This window comes from Papio anubis, chromosome 19 (genome assembly GCF_008728515.1).
Source record: "Papio anubis isolate 15944 chromosome 19, Panubis1.0, whole genome shotgun sequence".
Classification (NCBI taxonomy): Eukaryota; Metazoa; Chordata; class Mammalia; order Primates; family Cercopithecidae; genus Papio; species Papio anubis.
The window spans coordinates 13,083,641-13,104,513 of NC_044994.1; the positions used below are offsets into that span (position 1 = coordinate 13,083,641).

The 20,873-nt window shown below is 43.6% G+C and overlaps 1 protein-coding gene across 2 annotated transcripts in view; it reads right to left on the reverse strand.

The window, feature by feature from the left end:
- The window catches only part of USP14 (ubiquitin specific peptidase 14), a 55,826-nt gene extending 47,087 nt beyond the window's left edge, over positions 1 to 8,739 (reverse strand). Inside the window, exons 1-2 of one of the 2 annotated variants that reach the window (XM_003914218.3) lie at positions 8,411 to 8,739; positions 3,713 to 3,858 (exon numbers count right to left, since the gene is read on the reverse strand). In XM_003914218.3, coding sequence (XP_003914267.1) covers positions 3,713 to 3,858; positions 8,411 to 8,426 — 162 coding nt within the window. In that variant the 5' untranslated portion in view covers positions 8,427 to 8,739. The remainder of the gene's footprint in view (positions 1 to 3,712; positions 3,859 to 8,410) is intronic. The other variant, XM_003914219.4, reaches the window with a different exon arrangement.
- Between the last annotated feature and the right edge of the window lie 12,134 nt (positions 8,740 to 20,873).

A 20,873-nucleotide genomic window follows, 5' to 3' on the forward strand; every position in this document is an offset into this window, starting at 1 on the left:
TATTTTAACCTACTTCAAAACAGAATAAAATTTATCCTGTATGCAGATTTTATTTAAAATTACAGCAATAAAAAATTTTTTTTGGCCAGGCACGGTGGCTCACGCCTATAATCCCAGCACTTTGGGAGGCCAAGGCAGGCGGATCACCTGTGGTCAGGAGTTCGAAACCAGCCTGACCAATATAGAGAAACTCCGTCTCTACTAAAAATACAAAAAGTAGCTGGGCATGGTGGTGCACACCTGTAATTCCAGCTACTCGGGAGGCTGAGGCAAGATAACTGCTTGAACCCAGGAGGCAGAGCTTACAGTGAGCCGAGATCTCACCACTGCACTCCAGTCTGGGCAACAGAGCAAGGCTCCATCTCAAAAAAAAAAAAAAAAAAAAAAATTTCTTTAAACACAAGCGGTCCTAAAGCCAGGGTTTCAAATAATTTGCTTCAACTGCATAAGGTAACACAATATAAAAGGCAGTAACCTTTACAGCATCAAATACTAAAAAACACATAAGTATAAAAAAAATACTTTTAGCAAGTACTAAAATACACTTGACTAATGACAGATGATAGATCCTATTTTTGGGGCGTTTGGAACCAGCAGCGCTAATAAATAACTAGCTTACATGGCAAGAATGAAGAGTTAATGTAATTAAGGTGACTCTATAATTTACCATCAAAACCAGGAGACTCAGAATACAAATGCTAGAATAAACCAGACTACCCAAGGCAAACCAAATCTTACTAGTACTTGCATAACCACAAATGTTTCTCAAGTGCTAAATTTCACATCTATAAAGCAATTACTTTCCCTTCAATATGTTAAATAAAGATCAATATATTTTTTTAAATGCATGATTAGTCCAGAGTAATATTTTAACTTACTGCAGCTAGGCCTTTCCCCTCATAGGATAAAGTCGATTCCATATTACTCCCTTTTATAGAAGGTATTGGGTATTCAATATGCTTGTCTACCCTTCATTGGTGCCACTAATTATATCCTCTATCTGCTTTAAAATGGAACAGTAACTTCCTATAGGCCCTTCTCAATTTAAGGACTATGACTGCTAAAGATAACGAATGATAACTATAAATGCCCTCTAAGATCACTCACCCAAGGTCACACAAAGCTGGGAATGGAACACAGATCTGCTTGATTTATAAATCATAAGCTCATTTGGTGCCTTACTATGTTACTTAAACCTCTTTGACACTCATTTATAAAATTTCCTCATTTATAAGATATAGACAACATATAGTTAAGAATTAAAGAAAATATAATAAAAGCCTGACACAGAGTAAGTACTCAATAAATGGTAACTATTAGCAGTCACAGTTTCATTTAATTTGCATACTTCTATAACTCCTGACAGCATACCACTAGTACAGTGTTCAGCACGAATTAGGCTATGAAGTTCACTAAAGGCCAAAGGTTCATACTGTACTTTCAGAGGTAAACAAAGTTATTTTCCTCCAACATGTGTTTTACTGCCCTGAGGGGGTAGCCAGTCTTTGTCTTTAAAGTTAACTATAGATCTTTAGCATTTTATCTAACCCTTGAAGAAAGTATTTTTTAAAACTATACTTATATTATTAAAAACAACAGAGGCCGGGTGTGGTGGCTCACGCCTGTAATCCCAGCACTTTGGGAGGCCCGAGGCAGGCAGATCACTTGAGGTCAGGAGACCATCGCCAACATGGTGAAACACTGTCTCTACCAAAAATACAAACATTAGCCAGGGGTGGTGGCGGTGACCTGTAATCCCAGCTATTCAGGAGACTGAGGCAAGACAATCACTTGAGCCCAGGAGGCGGTGGTTGTAATGAGTTGAGATGGCGCCACTGCACTCCAGCACCTGAGTGACAGAGGGAGACTCAATCCCAAAAATAATAATAATAATAGATATCTTCTTGTCTTTTCTTCAGTCCTTCATCAGTGATGCTGGCAAGGATGGATTCTTAACTGTGGTCACTGTGATCATTCCAAAGGAAGTAAAGAAAAAAATTAGGTTTATTCTCTTTTTAAACAGAATTTTTTTCCTCCCATCTCCAGGTAGGAGTTAGGTAATAATTACTGTTATGGAAAAAGGGGACCAGGTGCGGTGGCTCACGCCTGTAATCCCAGCACTCTGGGAGGCCGAGGTGGGCAGATCACTTGAGGTCAGGAGTTCAAGACCAGACTGGCCAACGTGGTGAAACCCCATCTCTACTAAAAATACAAAAATTAGCCGGGCATGGTGGTGGACACCTGTAATTCCAGCTACTCAGGAGGCTGAGGCATGAGAATCGTTTGAACCCAGGAGGCAGAGGTTGCAATGAGCCACGACAGCGCCACTGCACTCCAGCGTGGGCAACAGAGCAAGACTCGTCTCAAAAAAAAAGAAAAAGAAAAAAAAAAACGGCTCTTCATTAATGGGTAGGATGCAATAAAGGCCAAAAAAAAAAAAAAACCAACAGTTTTCCAGAACCAGGGCTTTGGTAAAAATGCTGAAGTGCTTTGAATTTCAACATACAAATGCATGTACAAAATTACATTCTGTAATAGTTTTTTAAGAAAACAAACCTATCTGTATTGTTCCATATGTTTAAGCTGAGATAAAATTTTCCAACCTCATCACAGAAAATTACTAAGGAAATATTAATTGATTTCATTTTAGTCTAAACAAAATAAAACTAATACTTTTAATACATCCTCATAGGAAAAAAAATTCACACAATACAGATAACTGTAAAGTATTCCACTCTTCTGACCCACAGAGGTATCTGGTAATACAATACATTTTAAAATAAAATTTAAATGATGCTTTTAGAACAAAGTCATGTCTTTTGCAGCAACATGGATGGAGCTGGAGATCATTACCTGTTAGTTCCTTAGTAAACTAATGCAGGAACAGAAAAGCAAACCGCATGTTCTAATTTTAAGTGGGAGCTAAATAATGAGAACACATAGACACATAGAGAGGAACAACAGACACTGGAGCTTACTTGAGGGTGGAGAGTGGGAGGAGGAAGAGGATCTTAAAAAGAAAAAAAAAACCAACTACCTGTCAGGTACATGCTTAGTACCCGGGTGATGAAATCTGTACATCAAAACCCTGCAACACAGGTTTACCTATATAACAAACCTGCACATGTACCTCAGAACCTAAAAGTTAAAAATAAATAAAAGTAGGCCGGGCGCGGTGGCTGAAGCCTGTAATCCCAGCACTTTGGGAGGCCGAGGCGGGTGGATCACGAGGTCAGGAGATCGAGACCATCCCTGGCTAACATGGTGAAACCCCATCTCTACTAAAAATACAAAAAACTAGCCGGGCGTGGTGGCGGGCGCCTGTAGTCCCAGCTACTTGGAGGCTGAGGCAGGAGAATGGCGTGAACCCAGGAGGCAGAGCTTGCAGTGAGCCGAGATCGCGCCACTGCACCCCAGCCTGGGCAACACAGCGAGACTCCGTCTCAAAAAAATAAATAAATAAATAAATAAATAAAAGTAAAAAGAGTTTTAAAAGGATGTTTTTATAATACAGTATAGTGTTGTGAAACAGCTACAATGTTTCTCCCTTACTCTAACATGCATAAGACAGTTTAAACCCCATAGATGACATATTCTCATCATATAAAAAAGTACTTCAAATGCTACATTAAAATTAAATACATTTTCCAGTGTTATTTTTCAAAAAGTATACAATAATAGTAACGTGATGAAAATTTGGACTACATTTTACCTTTAGAGTTCCTCCTTTCACCATAACTTTCTGTCTGGCAGGCTGGACTCCAGTCAACGCAAACAGCTGAGCCTTGAATACCATTGGAGGTTCATCAGTATTCAATTCTACACCTTCAAATTTCTCCTTTCCCCATTTTACAGTAACTGCAAACAAAATCACAATTTTTTAAATTAAAAAATAACAAGAAAAGAATTACAGACCCTTAGAAGATCACCAATTAGGCAGTTATCAAGAGTCAAAGTATGTCATTCATCTTTCTATGCCCATAATGCCTACCTAATCAAGAGCAGCATGCATGCAGTAGGTGCTGAATAAAATTTCACTAGATCAAACCTAACTTCTCATTTCATAGTTAAAGAAACTGAGACTTCAGCGGGCTGGGAGTGGTGGCTCACGCCTGTAATCCCAGTACTTTGGGAGGCTGAGGCAGGCAGATCACAAGGTCAGGAGTTCGAGACCAGCCTGTCTCTAATAAAAATACAAAAATTAGCCGGGTGTGGTGGCAGGCGCCTGTAATCCCAGCTACTCGGGAGGCTGAGGCAGGAGAATCGCTTGAACCCGGTAGGCGGAGGTTGCAGTGAGCCAAGATCGTGCCACTGCACTCCAGCCTGGGCGACAGAGCAAGACTCCAGTCTCAAAAACAAAAAAAAGAAACTGAGACTTCAGAGAAGTAGACTGATTTGCTAATGTCAAAAAAAATTGGTTAATAAACTCCCAAGTCTTCTAAATCCTACTCCAACAATATGATTGTATTGAAACATTTCCCAAAATGATAAGTTTTGCAGCCCCCACAATGTGTTTAATTGAAGAATCATTCATATCAGCACACAGCATTGGAAAAGAAGAGAGAGAAAAAGGTTAGATAGTTTAAGAGAAGAAAAAAAATTCCTGGGAGAATAAAGCACATCTAGAACAACTTAAGGAATACAGAATCTGAGTCATAAGAAATGTGGGAGAATTGAAAAGTGTCACTTCTGAACAAGAGGTGCTCGATTAAGAAAAAATCCAGAGACATATCTGAAGCATTTAAAAATATATAGAAATCCCACTTCACAGCCATTAGAATGGCTATTCTTTTCAAATTTTAACAGAAAGTAACAAGTGTTAGCAAAGATGTGGAGAAACTGGAACACTTGTATACCTCTGGTGGGAATAAAAGTAAACATAGAATTACCATATGATCCAGCAATTTCATTTCTGGGTATACCCTGAAGATTGGGAAGCAAGGACTCAAACAGATACTTGTACACCCATGTCTACAGCAGCATTATTCACAACAGCCAAAAAAAGTGGGAGCAACTCAAGTGTCCGTCAACAGATTAATGGACAAAGAAAATGTGGTATATACATACAATGCAATATTATTCAACCTTAAAAAGGAAAGAAACTCTTACACATGCTACAACATGGATGATTCCGGTTATATGAGATACCTAAAGTGGTCAAATGCATACACACAAAAAGAGAAAGGTGTTTGCCAGAGGATGTGGACGAAGGTAATAGTTGTAAAAAAGTGTGAATATACTTAATGCTATAGAACTGCACACGTAAAAACCATTAAAATGGTAAACTTTATTACATACATTTTACCAAAATAAAAAATTTCAATCAGCCTCATAACATAGCTAACTTTTGAAATATATTTTTTAAAACCCAAAGATATATATTGGTTCCACTGAAAACTTTATAACTTTTCAGAAATAAGAATCTCACAACTGTTAACTGCTTTCTAACTCCTGAAATCAGAATTTGAAAACCTCATCCAGACACCAAATCCCAATTCTATCATCAGTTCAATGAATATGTTGAGCATTCATTTAATGACAAGCCCGGTACAAAACATTGGGAAGACTCTCCACAAATTTACAGCCTAATAACGGCGGGGTGGGGGGGAGTAATTAACAATATAAGTATTATAAAGGCTACAGCAACAAAGTGGAATGCTTCATAAATGAGGAAAGATTTCCTGGATGAAGTATTAACTTCTGAGTTATCACTATCAATTTTGAATCTCAAAGAAAAGATTAGGTGTTAGAGACTAGGAGAGAACAGAAGTATTCCCAGAAAAGAAGGAAAATATTCCACAGCATAAAGCAGCATGGTATGTTCTAAGATGTAAGTAATTAATTACCAGAGAAAAGGGAAAGCAGCAGTAGATGAAACTGGAAGCTGGCTAAGGATCAAGTTATGGAAGATAAGTCATCCTAAAACATATATAAAGAGGCCAGGCACGGTGGTTCATGCCTGTAATCCCAGCACTTTGGGAGGCTGAGGCGAGTGGATCACCTGAGGTAAGGGGTTCGAGACCAGCCTGGCCAATACGGTGAAACCTTGTTTCTACTAAAAATACAAAAATTAGCTAGGCAAGGTGGCAGACACCTGTAATTCCAGCTACTCGCGAGGCTGAGGCAGGAGAATCGCTTGAAACCAGGAGGTGGAGGTTGCAGTGAGCCAAGATTGCACCATTGCACCCCACACTGGGCAACAAGAGCAAAACTCAGTCTCAAAAAATAAAAAAATAAAATAAAATAAAACACATAAAGGCTTTATATTGTAGGCAATGTGTAATTCCTGAAAGGCTGTCATAAGCAGAGAAATCGGGCTTGAAGAGGGCACACTGTAATCACTGAAATAAACTAGAAGCATATTACAATAGTACAAGCTAAAGATGCTACACGATTAAACCAAAACAGTACTAGAAGTAAAGGAGAGGAAACTACCTGAAATTTATTGCGCTATTGCCATGAGCAAGTTACTTAAAACGTTTTGCTTATGCTTACAAGAGGAATTATACCAGTATCACAGGATTATGTTGAAAATTAAAACAAAGCAATATGTACAAAACCCTAACTCTGTAAGAGGCACAGGTGTGTGTTTATTTTTAGAGACGGGGGTCTTGCTCTGTCACCCAGGCTGGAGTGCAGTGGCGTGATCACAGACCACAGCACCCTCTAACTTCTTGGCTCAAGTGATCCTCCCAACTCAGCTTCCCGAGTAGCTGGGATTAAAGGCACACACGACGGCCCCTGGCTTTAATTTTTAATTGCACTTATCCTTAACCATTTAGTAATCTAGATACGTAATTTTTTTCTTTTCTCGAGATGCAGTTTCGCTTTTTTTCACCCAGGCTGAAGTGCAATGGTGCGATCTTGGCTCACTACAACCTCTGCCTCACGGTTTCAAGCGATTCTCCTGCCTCAGCCTCCCAAGTAGCTGGGATTACAGGCGCCCGCCACCACTCCCGGCTGATTTTTGTATTTTTAGTAGAGACGGGGTTTCAACATGTTGGCCAGGCTGGTCTCGAACTCCTGACCTCAAGTGATCCGCCCACCTCGGGCCTCCCAAAGAGCTGGGATTACAGGCGTGAGCCACTGCGCCAAGCCTACATACTTAATTTTCTACTAAATCTTATGAAATAGTACTTAAAATGTTCTCTTCATTTTAATATAGAGCTTTTTGCTGACCCTCAAAATACAGATTAGCGATATGGAAAGGTCAAAGGAAGAGACCTTAGAAATCTACTGGAGTTCCCTCAATTGAGGGATGAGGAAAAGATCTGATTAAAATATTTAAGATAAAGTTCAAATTTTAAAGAAGAAACTTTGGTCAGCGCTGGCATTTTTTGAGGAAACATATAGGGGTTTTAAGTGTGTGAACCTACTGGTGTATTTAGGTATTAGAATATTTCAAGAGTCATTCTACTGTTGTTATGGCTTTAGAAAGGGGTTGGGCAATCATTAAGAAGTCGATTAAAGATTCTAGACCATCAAGAATCCACCTTGAGATCAAACGATACTCTTATTCGTATCATGCTTTGAAAATGCTGAATCTTCAATAAAGGAACTGTGACAGAATAAATAGGGATGGTCAATGAATCACACATCTACAGCCAATTGGAGACACCACACATATTTTAGGTGCCATTTTGAATAAGGCTAGGGAGCAGCAAGGTCCATTCTCTAAGTAAAAGTGATCCCTGGCCAGTACCTTGGACTGTCAGCAAGCAAACAACACAAGCCCTTGTCAAACGCCAATCAAGAAATGACACCCCGGGGATATGTGTATTCATCTACTTCCGAAAGCTCACACCATGTTTCGGATAGAGAAATGCAATGCAACGTCTGATGAAACGAAAACGAAGCAAAAAGGTTTACAATCTGCCTCGGGACAAAACTAAAACTGGTACCAAAGGGGCGGTCGAACAAAGGCAAGGGGCAAGAGAAGGGCGAAGGGCGGCGAACGCCGCTTGGCAACCCCAAGAAGGATGAAGGCTCACCTTCCGTCCCGGGTCCCTCCATCCCTCCCCTTCTTCCCCGCTCCCTTCCACGGCGACCACTGAGAAGCCCAAAGGAATCGCCCTGCACCTCCAGCCTGGTGCCCAGCGCCTCAGGACACACCCTCACTTTCACTGCACACCAGGGCAGCGTCAGAAACTATTCTGCAGAGTCACGACTTTGAGAGTCTTCCCCATCTCCACTCCCCCCATCCATCCGGGGACCGCGCTCCCCCGCCACGCAGGGCTCCAACCCAGCCGGGAGAGGGGTAGGTGCCAGGGTTGTCTCCGCACCGCCGGCCCCGCGCACCCCACCCCGACCCCTCCCGGCCCATGCCCGGCGCCCACCAGTGCAGGCCAGGCCTACGCGGAGGCCTAGCGCCGGCCCGGTGTGCTGCGCGCGAGGCCAGGACGGGGCTCACCGGAGTAGAGCGGCATGGCGGGGCGCGGCTGGAGGCGGCGGCGCAGGAGGGCTGGGCCTGACAAGGGCGGCGAAGAGACAGAGACCAGAAGCAGCTGCGGCGGCGGCCGAGGCGGAGGCGCGGTGGTGGCGGCGGCTTCGGTGCGACGAGAGCCTCATTCAAACCGGCCACTGGCGATGACGCAGCAACACGCAGAACACCCGTGCAGCTCCGGAGCGACTGCAGGGAGGAGACAGGGCGGCAGGGCCGGGGCGGGGCCTGGAGGTGGCGAGAGGAGGGAGGAGGGGGAAGGCGGTGGAGGGGTGGCGGGAAGCAAGGAGGGAGCGAGGGAGGGACGGGCTCTGGGCCCCAGCCACAGCAGCAGGTGCGCGCCTGCGCACTGCCGCCCACCGCCCTGCGCCCACTGGCCACGTGGTCTTGGCGCGGCCCAGCCCTGCGGCAGATGAAGTGGGGACTTGGTATCCCACTTGCTGTCTGAGGCTGAGGCGGGAGAATCGCTTGAGCCCAGGAGGTCGAGGCTGCAGTGAGCTGTGATCGTGCCACTGCACTCCAGCCTGGGCGACAGAGCGATACCCTGCCTCAAAATAAAATAAATAAAATTAGTGGTTGTAAAGTCAGAGGTGTTTTGAATCCCAGCTGTTACTAGCTAGCTGTATGATGTCTGCAAACCTCAGTTTTCTTGTTATTCACCCACACCTCATTTTACTGCGGTTTTGTTTTTGTTTTTGTTTTTAATAAATTGAAGGCTCGTGGCAACCCTGGGTTAGCAAGTCTGTCAGTTCTGTTTTTCTAACAGCATGTACTCACTTTGTGTCTCTGTGTCACATTTTGATAATTCTCACAATACTTTAATACTATTATATCTGTTCCAGTGGTCTATGATTAGGGATCTTTGATGTTACATAGTAACATCAGATTGTTTTGGGGTGCTACTAACCACCCCCATGTAAAACAGCAAACTCCAATGTTTTGTGTATTCTGACTGCTCTGGCAACAAGTCTTTTCCCACAAGGGTTCAAGGCTTGAGTTGAGGACACAACTGCAGATGTGGTGGAAATAGCAAGAGAACTAGAATTAGAAGTGGAGCCCGCAGATGTGACTGAATTGCTGCAATCTCAAGACAAAGCTTTAATAGGCAAGGAGTTGCTTCTTATGGATCAGCAAAGAAAGTGGTTTCTTGAGATGGAAACTACTCCTGGTGAAGATGCTGTGAACACCGTTGATTGACAACAAAGGATTTAGAATATTCCATAAACTATGGAACTGTTGATAAAACAGAAGCAGGTTTTGACAGGATTGACTCTAATTTTGAAAGAAATTCAAATCTGAAAGTTATTTTGTGGGTAAAATGCTAAACAGCACTGCATGTCACAGGGAAAACTCTCATGAAAGGAAGAGTCAATCCATGTGGCAGATTTCATTGTTGTCTTATTTTAAGAAATTGCCACAGCTACCCCAAACTTTAGCATCCACCACTCTGATCAGTCAGCAACCACTAACATTAAGGCAAGACCCTCTGCCAGCAAAAAGATGACGATTCACTGACAGCTCAGATGACCCTTAGCATTTTTTAGCAGTAAAGTTTTGTTTGTTTGTTTTGAGACAGGGTCTCACTCTGTCACCCAGGCTGGAGGGCAGTGGCGCAGTTACGGCTCACTGCAGCCTCAACCTCCCAGCTCAAGCTATCCTCTCACCTCAACCTCCTGAGTAGCTGGGACTACAGGCGTGCGCCACCACACATGGCTAATATTTTTTGTATGTTTTTTAAAGACGGGATTTCGCCATGTTGCCCTGGCTGGTGTTGAACTCCTGGTCTCAAGCAATCTGCCCACCTAGGCCTCCCAAAGTGCTGGGATTTCAGGCATGAGCAACTGTACCCAGCCTTGACACTAAATAGACTGCAGTATAGTAGAAACATAACTTTTATATGCACTGGGAAACCAAAAACTTTGTGTAACTCACTTTATTACAATATTAGCAATATTGCAGTGGTCTGGAACTAAACTAGCAATATCTTCAAGTTGTGCATGTAAAATGGAGAAAACGGTATAATATCTACATCACAGAATTGTTACAAGGACTAAATAAAATTATGTATAGAATTCTTAGCACAGTGCATTGCACATGGTTGCAATAAATGATACCTATTTTATATTACACAGTAAAACTTCAAAGGGATTTTGCAGGGTATGCTAGAATAGTAGCCTATGGATAGCTTTATTTTCTATTTTTTTAATGTTCAGTAATATATTTCTATAACATATATATTTAAAAATGTATTGCATAGATTGGCCAGGCACCATGGCTTACGCCTGTCATCCCAGCACTTTGGGAGGCCGAGGCAGGTGGATTGTTTGAGCTCAGGAGTTCCAGACCAGCCTGGGCAATGACGTGAGACCCCCATTTCTACAAAAAATTTAAAACTTAGCCAGGCATGGTGGTGCATGCCTGCAGTCCCAGCTATTCGGGAGGCTGTGATGAGATGGGAGGGAGGCAGAGGTTCCAGTAGCCAAGATGCATCACTACACTCCAGCCTGGGTGACAGAGCAAGACTCTATCTCAAAAAAAATAAAAATAAAAATAAAATAAATAAAAATGTATAGATCGCCGGGCGCGGTGGCTCACGCCTGTAATCCCAGCACTTTGGGAGGCCGAGGCGGGCGGATCACAAGGTCAGGAGATCGAGACCACAGTGAAACCCCGTCTCTACTAAAAATACAAAAAAAAAATTAGGCGGTGGCTGAGCCTGTAGTCAGCTACTCAGGGAGGCTGAGGCAGGAGAATGGTGAACCCAGGGCCGGAGCTGCAGTGGCCGAATGCGCCACTGCACTCAACCTGAGCTGGCGTGAGACTCCGTCTAAAAAAAAAAAAAATGTATAGATCATCTGTGGAAAAATCTGTGCTGCCCTTTGTTGAAGTTGACAGTAAAGGAGGCCTAAAGATTGAAAGATTCAGAGGCAAATCATCATCCTCGCTACTACCACATTGCATCTTGTGCTTTTTTTTTGCTTTTTTTTTTTCTTTTTCTTTTTCTTTTTCTTTTCCTTTTTCTTTTTGAGACAGAGTGTTGCTGTGTCGCCCAAGCTGGAGAGTAGTGAGCAATCATGGCTCACTGCAACCTCCACCTCCCAGGCTCAAGTGATCCTCATGCCTCAGTCTCCCAAGGAGCAGGATTATAGGCGTGTACCACCATGCCTGACTAATTTTTGTGTTTTCTGTAGAGATGGGGTTTCTGCCACGTGGACCAGGCTGGTCTCAAACTCCTGGCCTCAAGCGATCTGCTCACCTTGGCCTCCCAAACTGCTGGGATTACAGGCATGAGCCACCATGTCCGGCCAGCTTTTTCTTTAGTAATTCATCACACTTCTATTTTTTAAATGTCTGTATTCCCCCCAAGTACACTATAAACAGGAATTGTGGCTATCTGGTAGGCACTCAGGAATTACCTGATGCTGTGAGAACTGGATGTGAAAGTTACCTATCTGAAGTTTATTCATTCTGTAGATGACCAGGGAATCTTGTAGACCAAGTTTTGGTCCCGTTGGTACCATTAGCTTCTTCCAGCCTCTTTGAAAATCTGCAGACCTAAACTTAAGACAGATGGGGGCAGAGTGAGGAGGTGGAACCATGCTAGCAACTGAAAGGAAGCATAAAAAAAAATTTGCACAGCTGGCCTTCCTAGACGTCAGAGAGAGTTGTAGATGACAGCAACCTCGTCGCCATGACACACATTGCTAAGCCCTGCCCTCCATGTGTTTAATGGATGGGTAAGTTCTATAAAAAAAGACCAAATATCAGAAATGTTTTCACTTGGTGAATGACCTACAATTTATTGCTTAGAATGCACCCTCCCTCCTCATCTGGCCATGGGAAATCCTGTCCAACTTTAAAGTTTCCATTTAATGCTTTTTTACATAAACTGAAAGCCTTCTTGTACAATCACCCCTTCGTGTCAAATAGTATTATGTGTTCTTATGGCTGTTTTAGTTTCCCATGAGTGCTGTAATTAATTATTACAAACCTAGTGGCTTAAAACAACATAAGTTTATTGTAAGTTTACGATCTTACAGTTCGGGTGGTCAGAAGTCTGAGACTGGTCTTAACATTAAGGTGTTGGCAGGATTGCATTCCTCCTAGAGGCCCTGAGGGTGAATTCTTTTTTTTTTTTTTCCAGACGGAGTCTCACTTTTTCACCCAGACTGGAGTGCAGTGGCACCATCTCAGCTTACTGCAGTCTCCGCCTCCTGGGTTCAAGCGATTCTCATGCCTCAGCCTCCCAACTAGCTGGGATTACGGGCACGGACCACCACGCTGGCTAATTTTTGTATTTTAGTAGAGACAGGGTTTTGCCATGTTGGCCAGGCTGCTCTCGAACTCCTGACCTCAGGTGATCCACCGGCCTCGGCGTCCCAAAGTGCTGGGATTACAGGATTGAGCCACTGCACCCAGCCTCTGAGGGTAGATCTGTTCCTTACTCTTCCCAGATTCTATACACTGTCCACATTCCTTGGCTCCTGGCTCCATTCCAGCCACAGCATCACTCCAGCCCCTGCTTGAGTCGTCACAGTGCCTGCTCTGACTCTGACCTCTGCCTTCCTTTTAGAAGGCCCCTTGTGATTACATTAGCCCCAACTGAATAATTCCAGATACTATTTTCATTTTAAGATCCTTAATCACATCATCCAGTCCCTTCTGGAAGGCAACCAACATATTCATAGGTTCAGGAGATTAACACATGGACATATTTGTAGAAGTATCATTCTGTCTACCAAGGACTGCCAATAAATAATAAAACAAAAAACAACGAATATCACTACACTTTCTTAGAGCACCTATAGTTTAATATTCCTATGTTTCCCTCTTCTCTCTCTACTAAATTATAAATTATAAGCCCTACTGGACGCGGTGGCTCACACCTATAATCCCAGCTCTTTGGGAGGCCGACGGGGGGGCAGATCACCTAAGGTCAGGAGTTCAAGACTAGCCTGGCCAACATGGTGAAATTCTGGCTCTACTAAAAATACAAAAAATTAGCCTGGCATGGTGGCATGCGCCTGTAATCCCAGCTACTTGGGAGGCAGGGGCAGAAGAATCACTTGAACCCGGGAGGCAGAGGTTGCAGTGAGCCAAGATTGTGCCATTGCACTCCAGCCTGGGTGACAGAGCGAGACTTTCTCAAAAAAAAAAATAATAATGAACTATAAGCCCTGCTTTAAATAATTTGGGATCCTGCCGGGCATGGTGGCTCATGCCTGTAATCTTGGCACTTTGGGAGGTCGAGGCTGGCAGATTGCTTGAGGTCAGGAGTTTAAGACCAGCTTGGCCGGCGTGTTGTAATCCCCTCTCTAAAAATACGAAACTTAGCTTGACTTCATGCCAGGTGCCTGTAGTCCCAGCTACTCGGGAGGCTGACGCAAGAGAATCACTTGAACCTGGGAGGCAAAGGATAACCTGGGAGGCAGAGGATGATCTCAGTGAGCTGAGATCGTGCCATTGCACTCCAGCCTAGGCGACAGAGCAAGACTCTGTCTCAAAAAAATATATATTATAATAATAATAATAATTTTGGATCCTACACACACACACACACACACACACACACACACATTCTATAACCTAGAACGGTAGTTTGCCTAAAAAGATTTTCAGTAAGTATTTCCTGGCCAAGTGTGGTGGCTCGTGCCTGTAATCCCAGTGCTTTGGGAGGCCAAGGCAGGAGAATGGCTTGAAGCCAGGAGTTTGAGACCAGTCTAAGTAACAGAGACTTTGTCTCTACGAAACAAAATTAAAAACAGTAGCTAGGCAGGGTGGCTTGTGCCTGTAGTCTTAACTATTTGGGAGGCTGACGCAGGAGGATCACTTGAGCCCAGAAGTTCAAGGCTGCAGTGAGCCATGATTGCACCACTGCTCTCCAGCCTGGGCAACAGACTGAGACCCAGTCTCCTAAAATATTTTTTTTAAAGTATTTCCTAAATGAATTCGTAACCTAGTTTTGGATCAACAGATGATGCAAATTATATTAGGTGAATGCTAGGCTGCTATGGCAAAGGGGCCACAAGATTAAGTTGCTTATTTATTTATTTGTTTATTTATTTTTGAGACAGAGTTTTCGCTCTTGTTGCCTAGGCTGGAGTGCAATGACGTGATCTTGACTCGCCGCAACCTCTGTCTCCCAGGTTCAAGCAATTCTCCTGCCTCAGCCTCTAGAGTAGCTACAATTACAAGCATGTGACACCACTCCCGCCTAATTTTGTATTTTCAGTAGAGATGGGGTTTCTCCATGTTGGTCAGGCTGGTCTCGAACTCTACACCTCAAGTGATCCACCCGCCTCAGCCTCCCAAGATGCCGGGATCACGCATGAGCCACCGTGCCCAGCCATATTCTGTTGCTTATTGAAGATAGGAAGTTATGCAGGAGCCACAGAAGAGCAAGTACTTGCATTATGAGGTTGTTTACGGACCAACATTCCATCTGTAAAGCTCCTCTGCTAGCCGCTAGAGCAGTGCTTCTTGAAGGTGAATGTGAACGTGTATCACCTGGGATCTTGTTAAAATGCAGATTCTGATTTCCTAGGTCTTGAGTGGAGTGTAAGATACTAACAAGCTCTCAGGAAACAATAATACTCAGTCTGAAAATTACCCTTTTGAGTAGTAAGCTGTGAAGGGGCTTATCTTTTACTTGGTTGAAGATGCGTTTCAGGTACATCCAAGTTTCAGGCCCTAAGAAGAAGAAATAGAAGACAAAAAGAGTACAAGGCAGCAATTTCCTTTTAAGCAAGAGGAATGGGAGGAATGTGCCCAAATCACTCCCGTTCACATTTCACTGGTGAAAACAGTTATGTGACTATGCCTGGCTGCGTGCAAATCTGGGAAATATAGTCTCTAACCTGTCACAGATATACACGTCCTAATCCTATTGTGATGCAAGAAGGAGAGAATGGATTTTGATGGAAAACCAGCAGTCTCTGCCATGCAGATGGTGGTTTCTTTTGTCAATAATCTTCAAGCTTATAAAGTTTTCCTAAAACAAGTGATCAAACTCCTGGTGGTTTAGTTTTCTCAACTGTAATATGAAAATGATCATATCTGTCCCTGGACCCTCCTAGAGTTGTAAGGTATAAATAGCTAGTTGAGAGCATATATGTCAGGAATAATTATCAGATAGAGCTAAACCACAACAGAACAAATAGCAGATGCACTCATCTGTTTATATATCTGCATATGATTAGGCTAAGTTCTAGGCTAAGTTCAATTCCCAAAGTTTTCATTATTAAAGCCAAAACAGAAATATATGATTTGCAATCCTCACTCTCAAAACGTTTCTTTTAGAAACAAAAATCTCTACAACTGGACATGAATAAACTGTCTGGCCTTATCCCTAACATTTCTTTACCTATATTACCTCAAATTCAATGATGCTTGGCCAGGCACAGTGGCTCACGCCTGCAATCCCAGCATTTTGGGAGGCCGAGGTGGAAGGATCACTTGAGGCAAGGGGTTCAAGACCAGCCTGGGCAACATAGCAAGACCTTTATCCCCTACGCAAAAAACGAGCAGGCCAAAGGTGGTCGGCCACTGTAATCCCAGATTTGGGGAGGCTTGAGGCTGCTGGATCACGAGGGGTCAGGAGATCGACCATCCTGGCTTACACACGGTGAAACCCCTGGCCTCTACTAAAATTTTAAAAAAATTAGCTAAGGAGGGCGCCATGCCTCTGTATCCTCCCAGCCATCTGGAGGCTGAGGCAGGAGAATGTATGGAACCCGGGAGGTTGACCTTTGCAGCAGTTTCTAGATCATGCACTGCACTCCTAGCCCCATGACTTGGCTTGGGACTGGTCTCTAAAAAAAAATGACAATACAATAAATAAATTCAGAAAAAAACTAAGGTGATGCATGCTTCAGTAGTCCCAGCCACTCCGAGGCTATAGGGAGGATCATCACTTAAGCCAGGAGGTTGAGGACTGTAGATATTCTTGATTGTACCCCTACTGTGCCCAAGTAACAGAGTAAGTCCTTTATTCCCAAAAACAAAAAATAAAATGATGCTTGAAGATACTGTGCTTCTTTTACTCTCCATTTTGTTTTCTCTCGTGGCGCAATACTCTTTGGAAATGTTCTTCCTAATTCCTCTCTACTTATTTCTCACCTCCATGATACAAACCGTGAACTTTTCTCTGCTTATTTAAGCAATTGCTTTTTGTATCACTCAACATTTTATTACCATCTTTAAATATATACTATCTTTTAACATTTAATATTTACTATATTTGACATTAAACATTTAATATTTACTGTCTTTTATGTGTATAGAGCAGTTATTATCTTTCTTATCTTGTTTTTGTTTTGTTTTGTTTTTATTTGAGACAAGGTCTCACTCTGTCACTCAGACTGGAGTGAAGTGTCATGATCTCGGTTCACTGAAACCTCTGCCTCCCAGGTTCAAGAGATTCTCCCACCTCAGCCTCCTGAGTAGCTGGGATTGCAGGCGCCCATCACCACACCTGGCACCACCACACCTGGCTAACTTTTTGTATTTTTAGTAGAGACAAGGTTTCACCATGTTGGCCAGGCTGGTCTCGAACTCCCGTTCTCAAGTGATCTGCTCGCCTCAGCCTCCCAAAGCACTGGGATTACAGGTGTGAGCCACTGCCCTGGCAGTTATATTATCTTTCCATCTAGACTATGAATACTTCTTTGCAGCTCCTTCAATAATATTTGAGGATTATTTCAATTAGAGAATACAAGGTCATATCATACTCTGAAGCACTTTAATAATTATCATTAGATTGCTATCTGCGTATTATCTGCTTTGTGTCTAGACAGTGCCTGCATCTATGCTGTTCATCTTTGTGTCTCCTAGGCCTGGTACAGACTCGGCGTGAAGTAGGTATTCTATATATTTGGTGAATGAATGGGTTGAGGGTGTTGGTAATAGGAATTCAGAGAATAAAGAAATTGAAGGGAGTGGGAAGCAGTTGGGGGCAGGACGGTTCTAGAGAAATATAGAAACAGCAAAACCTGGCTGGGCACAGTGGTTCATGCCTATAATCTCAGCACTTTGGGAGGCCAAGGCAGGTGAATTGCTTGAGCTCAGGAGTTGGAGACCAGCCTGGGCAACATGACAAAACTCTATCTCTACAAAAATGCAAAAAATTAGCTGAGTGTAGTGGTGGGTTTCTGTAGTCTCAGCTACTCAGGAGGCTGTCGTGGGAGAATTGCTTGAGCCCAGGAGGCAGAGGTTGCAGTGAGACAAGATCGCACCACTGCACTCCAGCCTGGCAACAAAGCAAGACTCTCAAAACAATAAATAAATAAATAAAATAAAAGAAGAAGGAGGAGGAGGAGGAGGAGGAGGAGGAGAAAGTGGCTCACACCTGTAATCCTAGCACTTTGAGAGGCTGAGGTGGAAGGATCAGTTGAGCCCAGAAGCATGATACAAGCCTGGCCAACATAGCAAAGCCCCGTCTTTAGAAAAAATAAAAAATTAACTGTGCTTGATGGTGCACACCTGTAGTTGCAGCTACTCTGGAGGCTGAAGTGGGAGGACTAATGAAGCCCAGGAGGTTGAAGCTGTAGTGGGTCGTGATTGCACCACTGCACTCCAGCCTGGGTGACAGAGTAAGGCGCTGTCTCAAAAAAAAAGCAAAATCCCAAAGCAATCAAATTCATCAATTCAACAATTATTTATTGACTGTCTACTTAGGGACCCTGCATTCCAGGAGTTCACAGTCTATCAGAAAATGTAGAAAACAATTGCTGAGTGCGGTGGCTCACACCTGTAATCCCAGCACTTTTGGAGGCTGAGGCAGGAGGATCACTGGAGCCCAGGACTTCAAAACCAGCCTGGGCAACATGGCGAAACCACGTCTGTACAAAAAATACAAAAATTAGCTGGGCATGGTGGCACACGCCTATGGTCCCAGCTAGCTGGGGGCTGAGGTGGGAGAATTGCCTGAGCCCGGGAGGCAGAGGTTGCAGTGAGCCAAGATCGTGCCACTGCCCACCAGCCTGGGTGACAGAGCAAGACCCTGTCTCAAAAAAAAAAAAGAAAAAAAGTAGAAAAGTAGAAAAAAATTATTAAAATATATAACAACTATGCATGTGGTGGTAGGAGGGAGACTAGAGCAGAATGGAGGACCTCTATGTGGGGCTGTGGCAATAGATAAGGTGGCTGGCAATATGGGACGAGATTACAGACAGCCTGAGTGCCAGGGTTAAAATACTAGTCTCAATTAGGTGGGGTTTTCTATCTTCTTAAAATTACTATTCATCACAAAGAAGAAAAATAATGTTGAAATGTCTATGTAGGCCAGGTGAGGTGGCTCGTGCTTGCAATCCCAGTACTTTGGGAGGCCAAGGCAGGTGGATCACTTGAGGTCAGGAGTTCCAGACCAGCCTGGCCAACTTGGTGAAACCCATCTCTACTAAAAATACAAAAATTAGCCAGCATCGTGGCGCACGCCTGTAGTCCCAGCTACTCGGGAGGCTGAGGCAGGAGAATCGCTTGAACCCGGGAGGCGGAGGTTGCAGTGAACTGAGACTCTGCTACTGCACTCCAGCCTAGGTGACAAAGCAATACTCTTTCTCAAAAAAAAAAAAAAAAAAAAAAAGTCCGTGTACTCGACTGTTGCAGATGATCTCTTATTCCAAAGCAAAGCCCTAACCTGGGTCAAAAAGCCTTACATAGGGCTCCCCATGAGTTAAGGCATTATGCCTCCCTTATGTTATCTACTTTTTAAAAATTAGTAAAGTAATGCCCATACAATTTTACAATTCAAACAGTAACAGGAAAACATTTAAAGAAAAACAAAGCTCTCCTGTCTCATTCCACCTACAATCTCACTGCTCACCGGCAACTGACTTTAACTCCTTCTCATTTTAGGTCTCCTGATGATCACCTCTATAATTCTAAATAATATGCTTGGGCCAGGCGCGGTGGCTCACACCTGTAATCCCAGCACTTTGGGAGGCCGAGACAGGTGGATCACAAGGTCAGGAGATCGAGACCATCCTGGTTAACACGGAGAAACCCCGTCTCTACTAAAAATACAAAAAATTAGCCGGGTGTGGTGGCGGGCGCCTATAGTCCCAGCTACTCGGGAGACTGAGGCAGGAGAATGGCGTGAATCTGGGCGGGGGAGCTTGCAGGGAGCCGAGATGGCGCCACTGCAGTCCAGCCTGGGTGACAGAACAAGACTCCATCTCAAAAAAAAAAAAAAAAAAATCAATAGTAATATGCTTATAACTCAATTTATCAAGTGTAAGCAATATCTGTTGAACCCCAGTGTACACAATAAGGATGTGGGTCAGTTATGCTATATTTCGCCTCCCCTTCTTCCTCCCTCTTCTCAATTTTATTTTATTTGTTAGAGACAGGGTCTCACTCTGTCACCTAGGCTGGAGTGCAGTGGCTGGATCATGGATCACCACAGCCTTAACTCCTGGGCTTGTGATCCTCCTACCTCAGCCTCCCAAGTAGCTGGGACCTCAGGTACGTGTCATCATGCCCAGCTAATTTTTTAATTTTCACTTTTTATTGGGGGGGGGTCTCAATATGTTGCCCAGGCTGGTCTTGAACTCCTAATCCAAATGATCTGCCTGTCTCAACCTTCCGAAGTGCTAGGATTATAGGTATGAGCAACCATGCCTGGCTCCCACTTTTCAATAATTAGGTTTTAGTTATTTTATTGGTTACTTTTACTTTTTTGTTTTCTTTTTCTTTTTTTTTTTTTTTTTTTTTTTTTTTTGAGACAGGGTCTCATTTTCTCACCCAGTGTGATCACAGTTCACTGCAGCCTTGAGCTTCTGGGCTCGGGTGATCCTTTCACTTCAGCCTCCTGAGAACCTGGGACTATAGGAGTGCACCACCACACCCAGCTAATTTTTTTTTGTTTTTTTCAGTAGAGAAGGGGTTTCACCGTGTTAGCCAGGATGGTCTCTATCTCCTGACCTCGTGGTCCGTGCGCCTCGGCCTCCTACAATGCTGTGATTACAGGAGTGAGCCACCGTGCCCGGCCTCAGTGCACATTTTTTAACTATCCATTTCTTGTTCCATTGATCTTAGAGTGTTTCCTGACTGCTATTAGGTAAGATAAGAAAATTAGAATTTTTAGCCTTCCCTTCCCTTTTTATCTCCTTCACTTCCAATGTCTTTCAGCTATACCATTACTTACATAGTGAAATATTTTCAACAACGGAAACTAAGAATATTATAGAATTAAGAAGAGGCCGGGCACGGTGGCTCACGCCTGTAATCCTAGCACTTTAGGAGGCCAAGGCAGGCGGATCACGAGGTCAGGAGATCGAGACCATGGTGAAATTGAAACCCCATCTCTACTAAAAATACAAAAAATTAGCCGGGCGCAGTGGCAGGCGCCTGTAGTCCCAGCTACTCGGGAGGCTGAGGCAGGAAAATGGCGCGAACCCGGGAGGCGGAGCTTGCAGTGACCCGAGATCGCGCC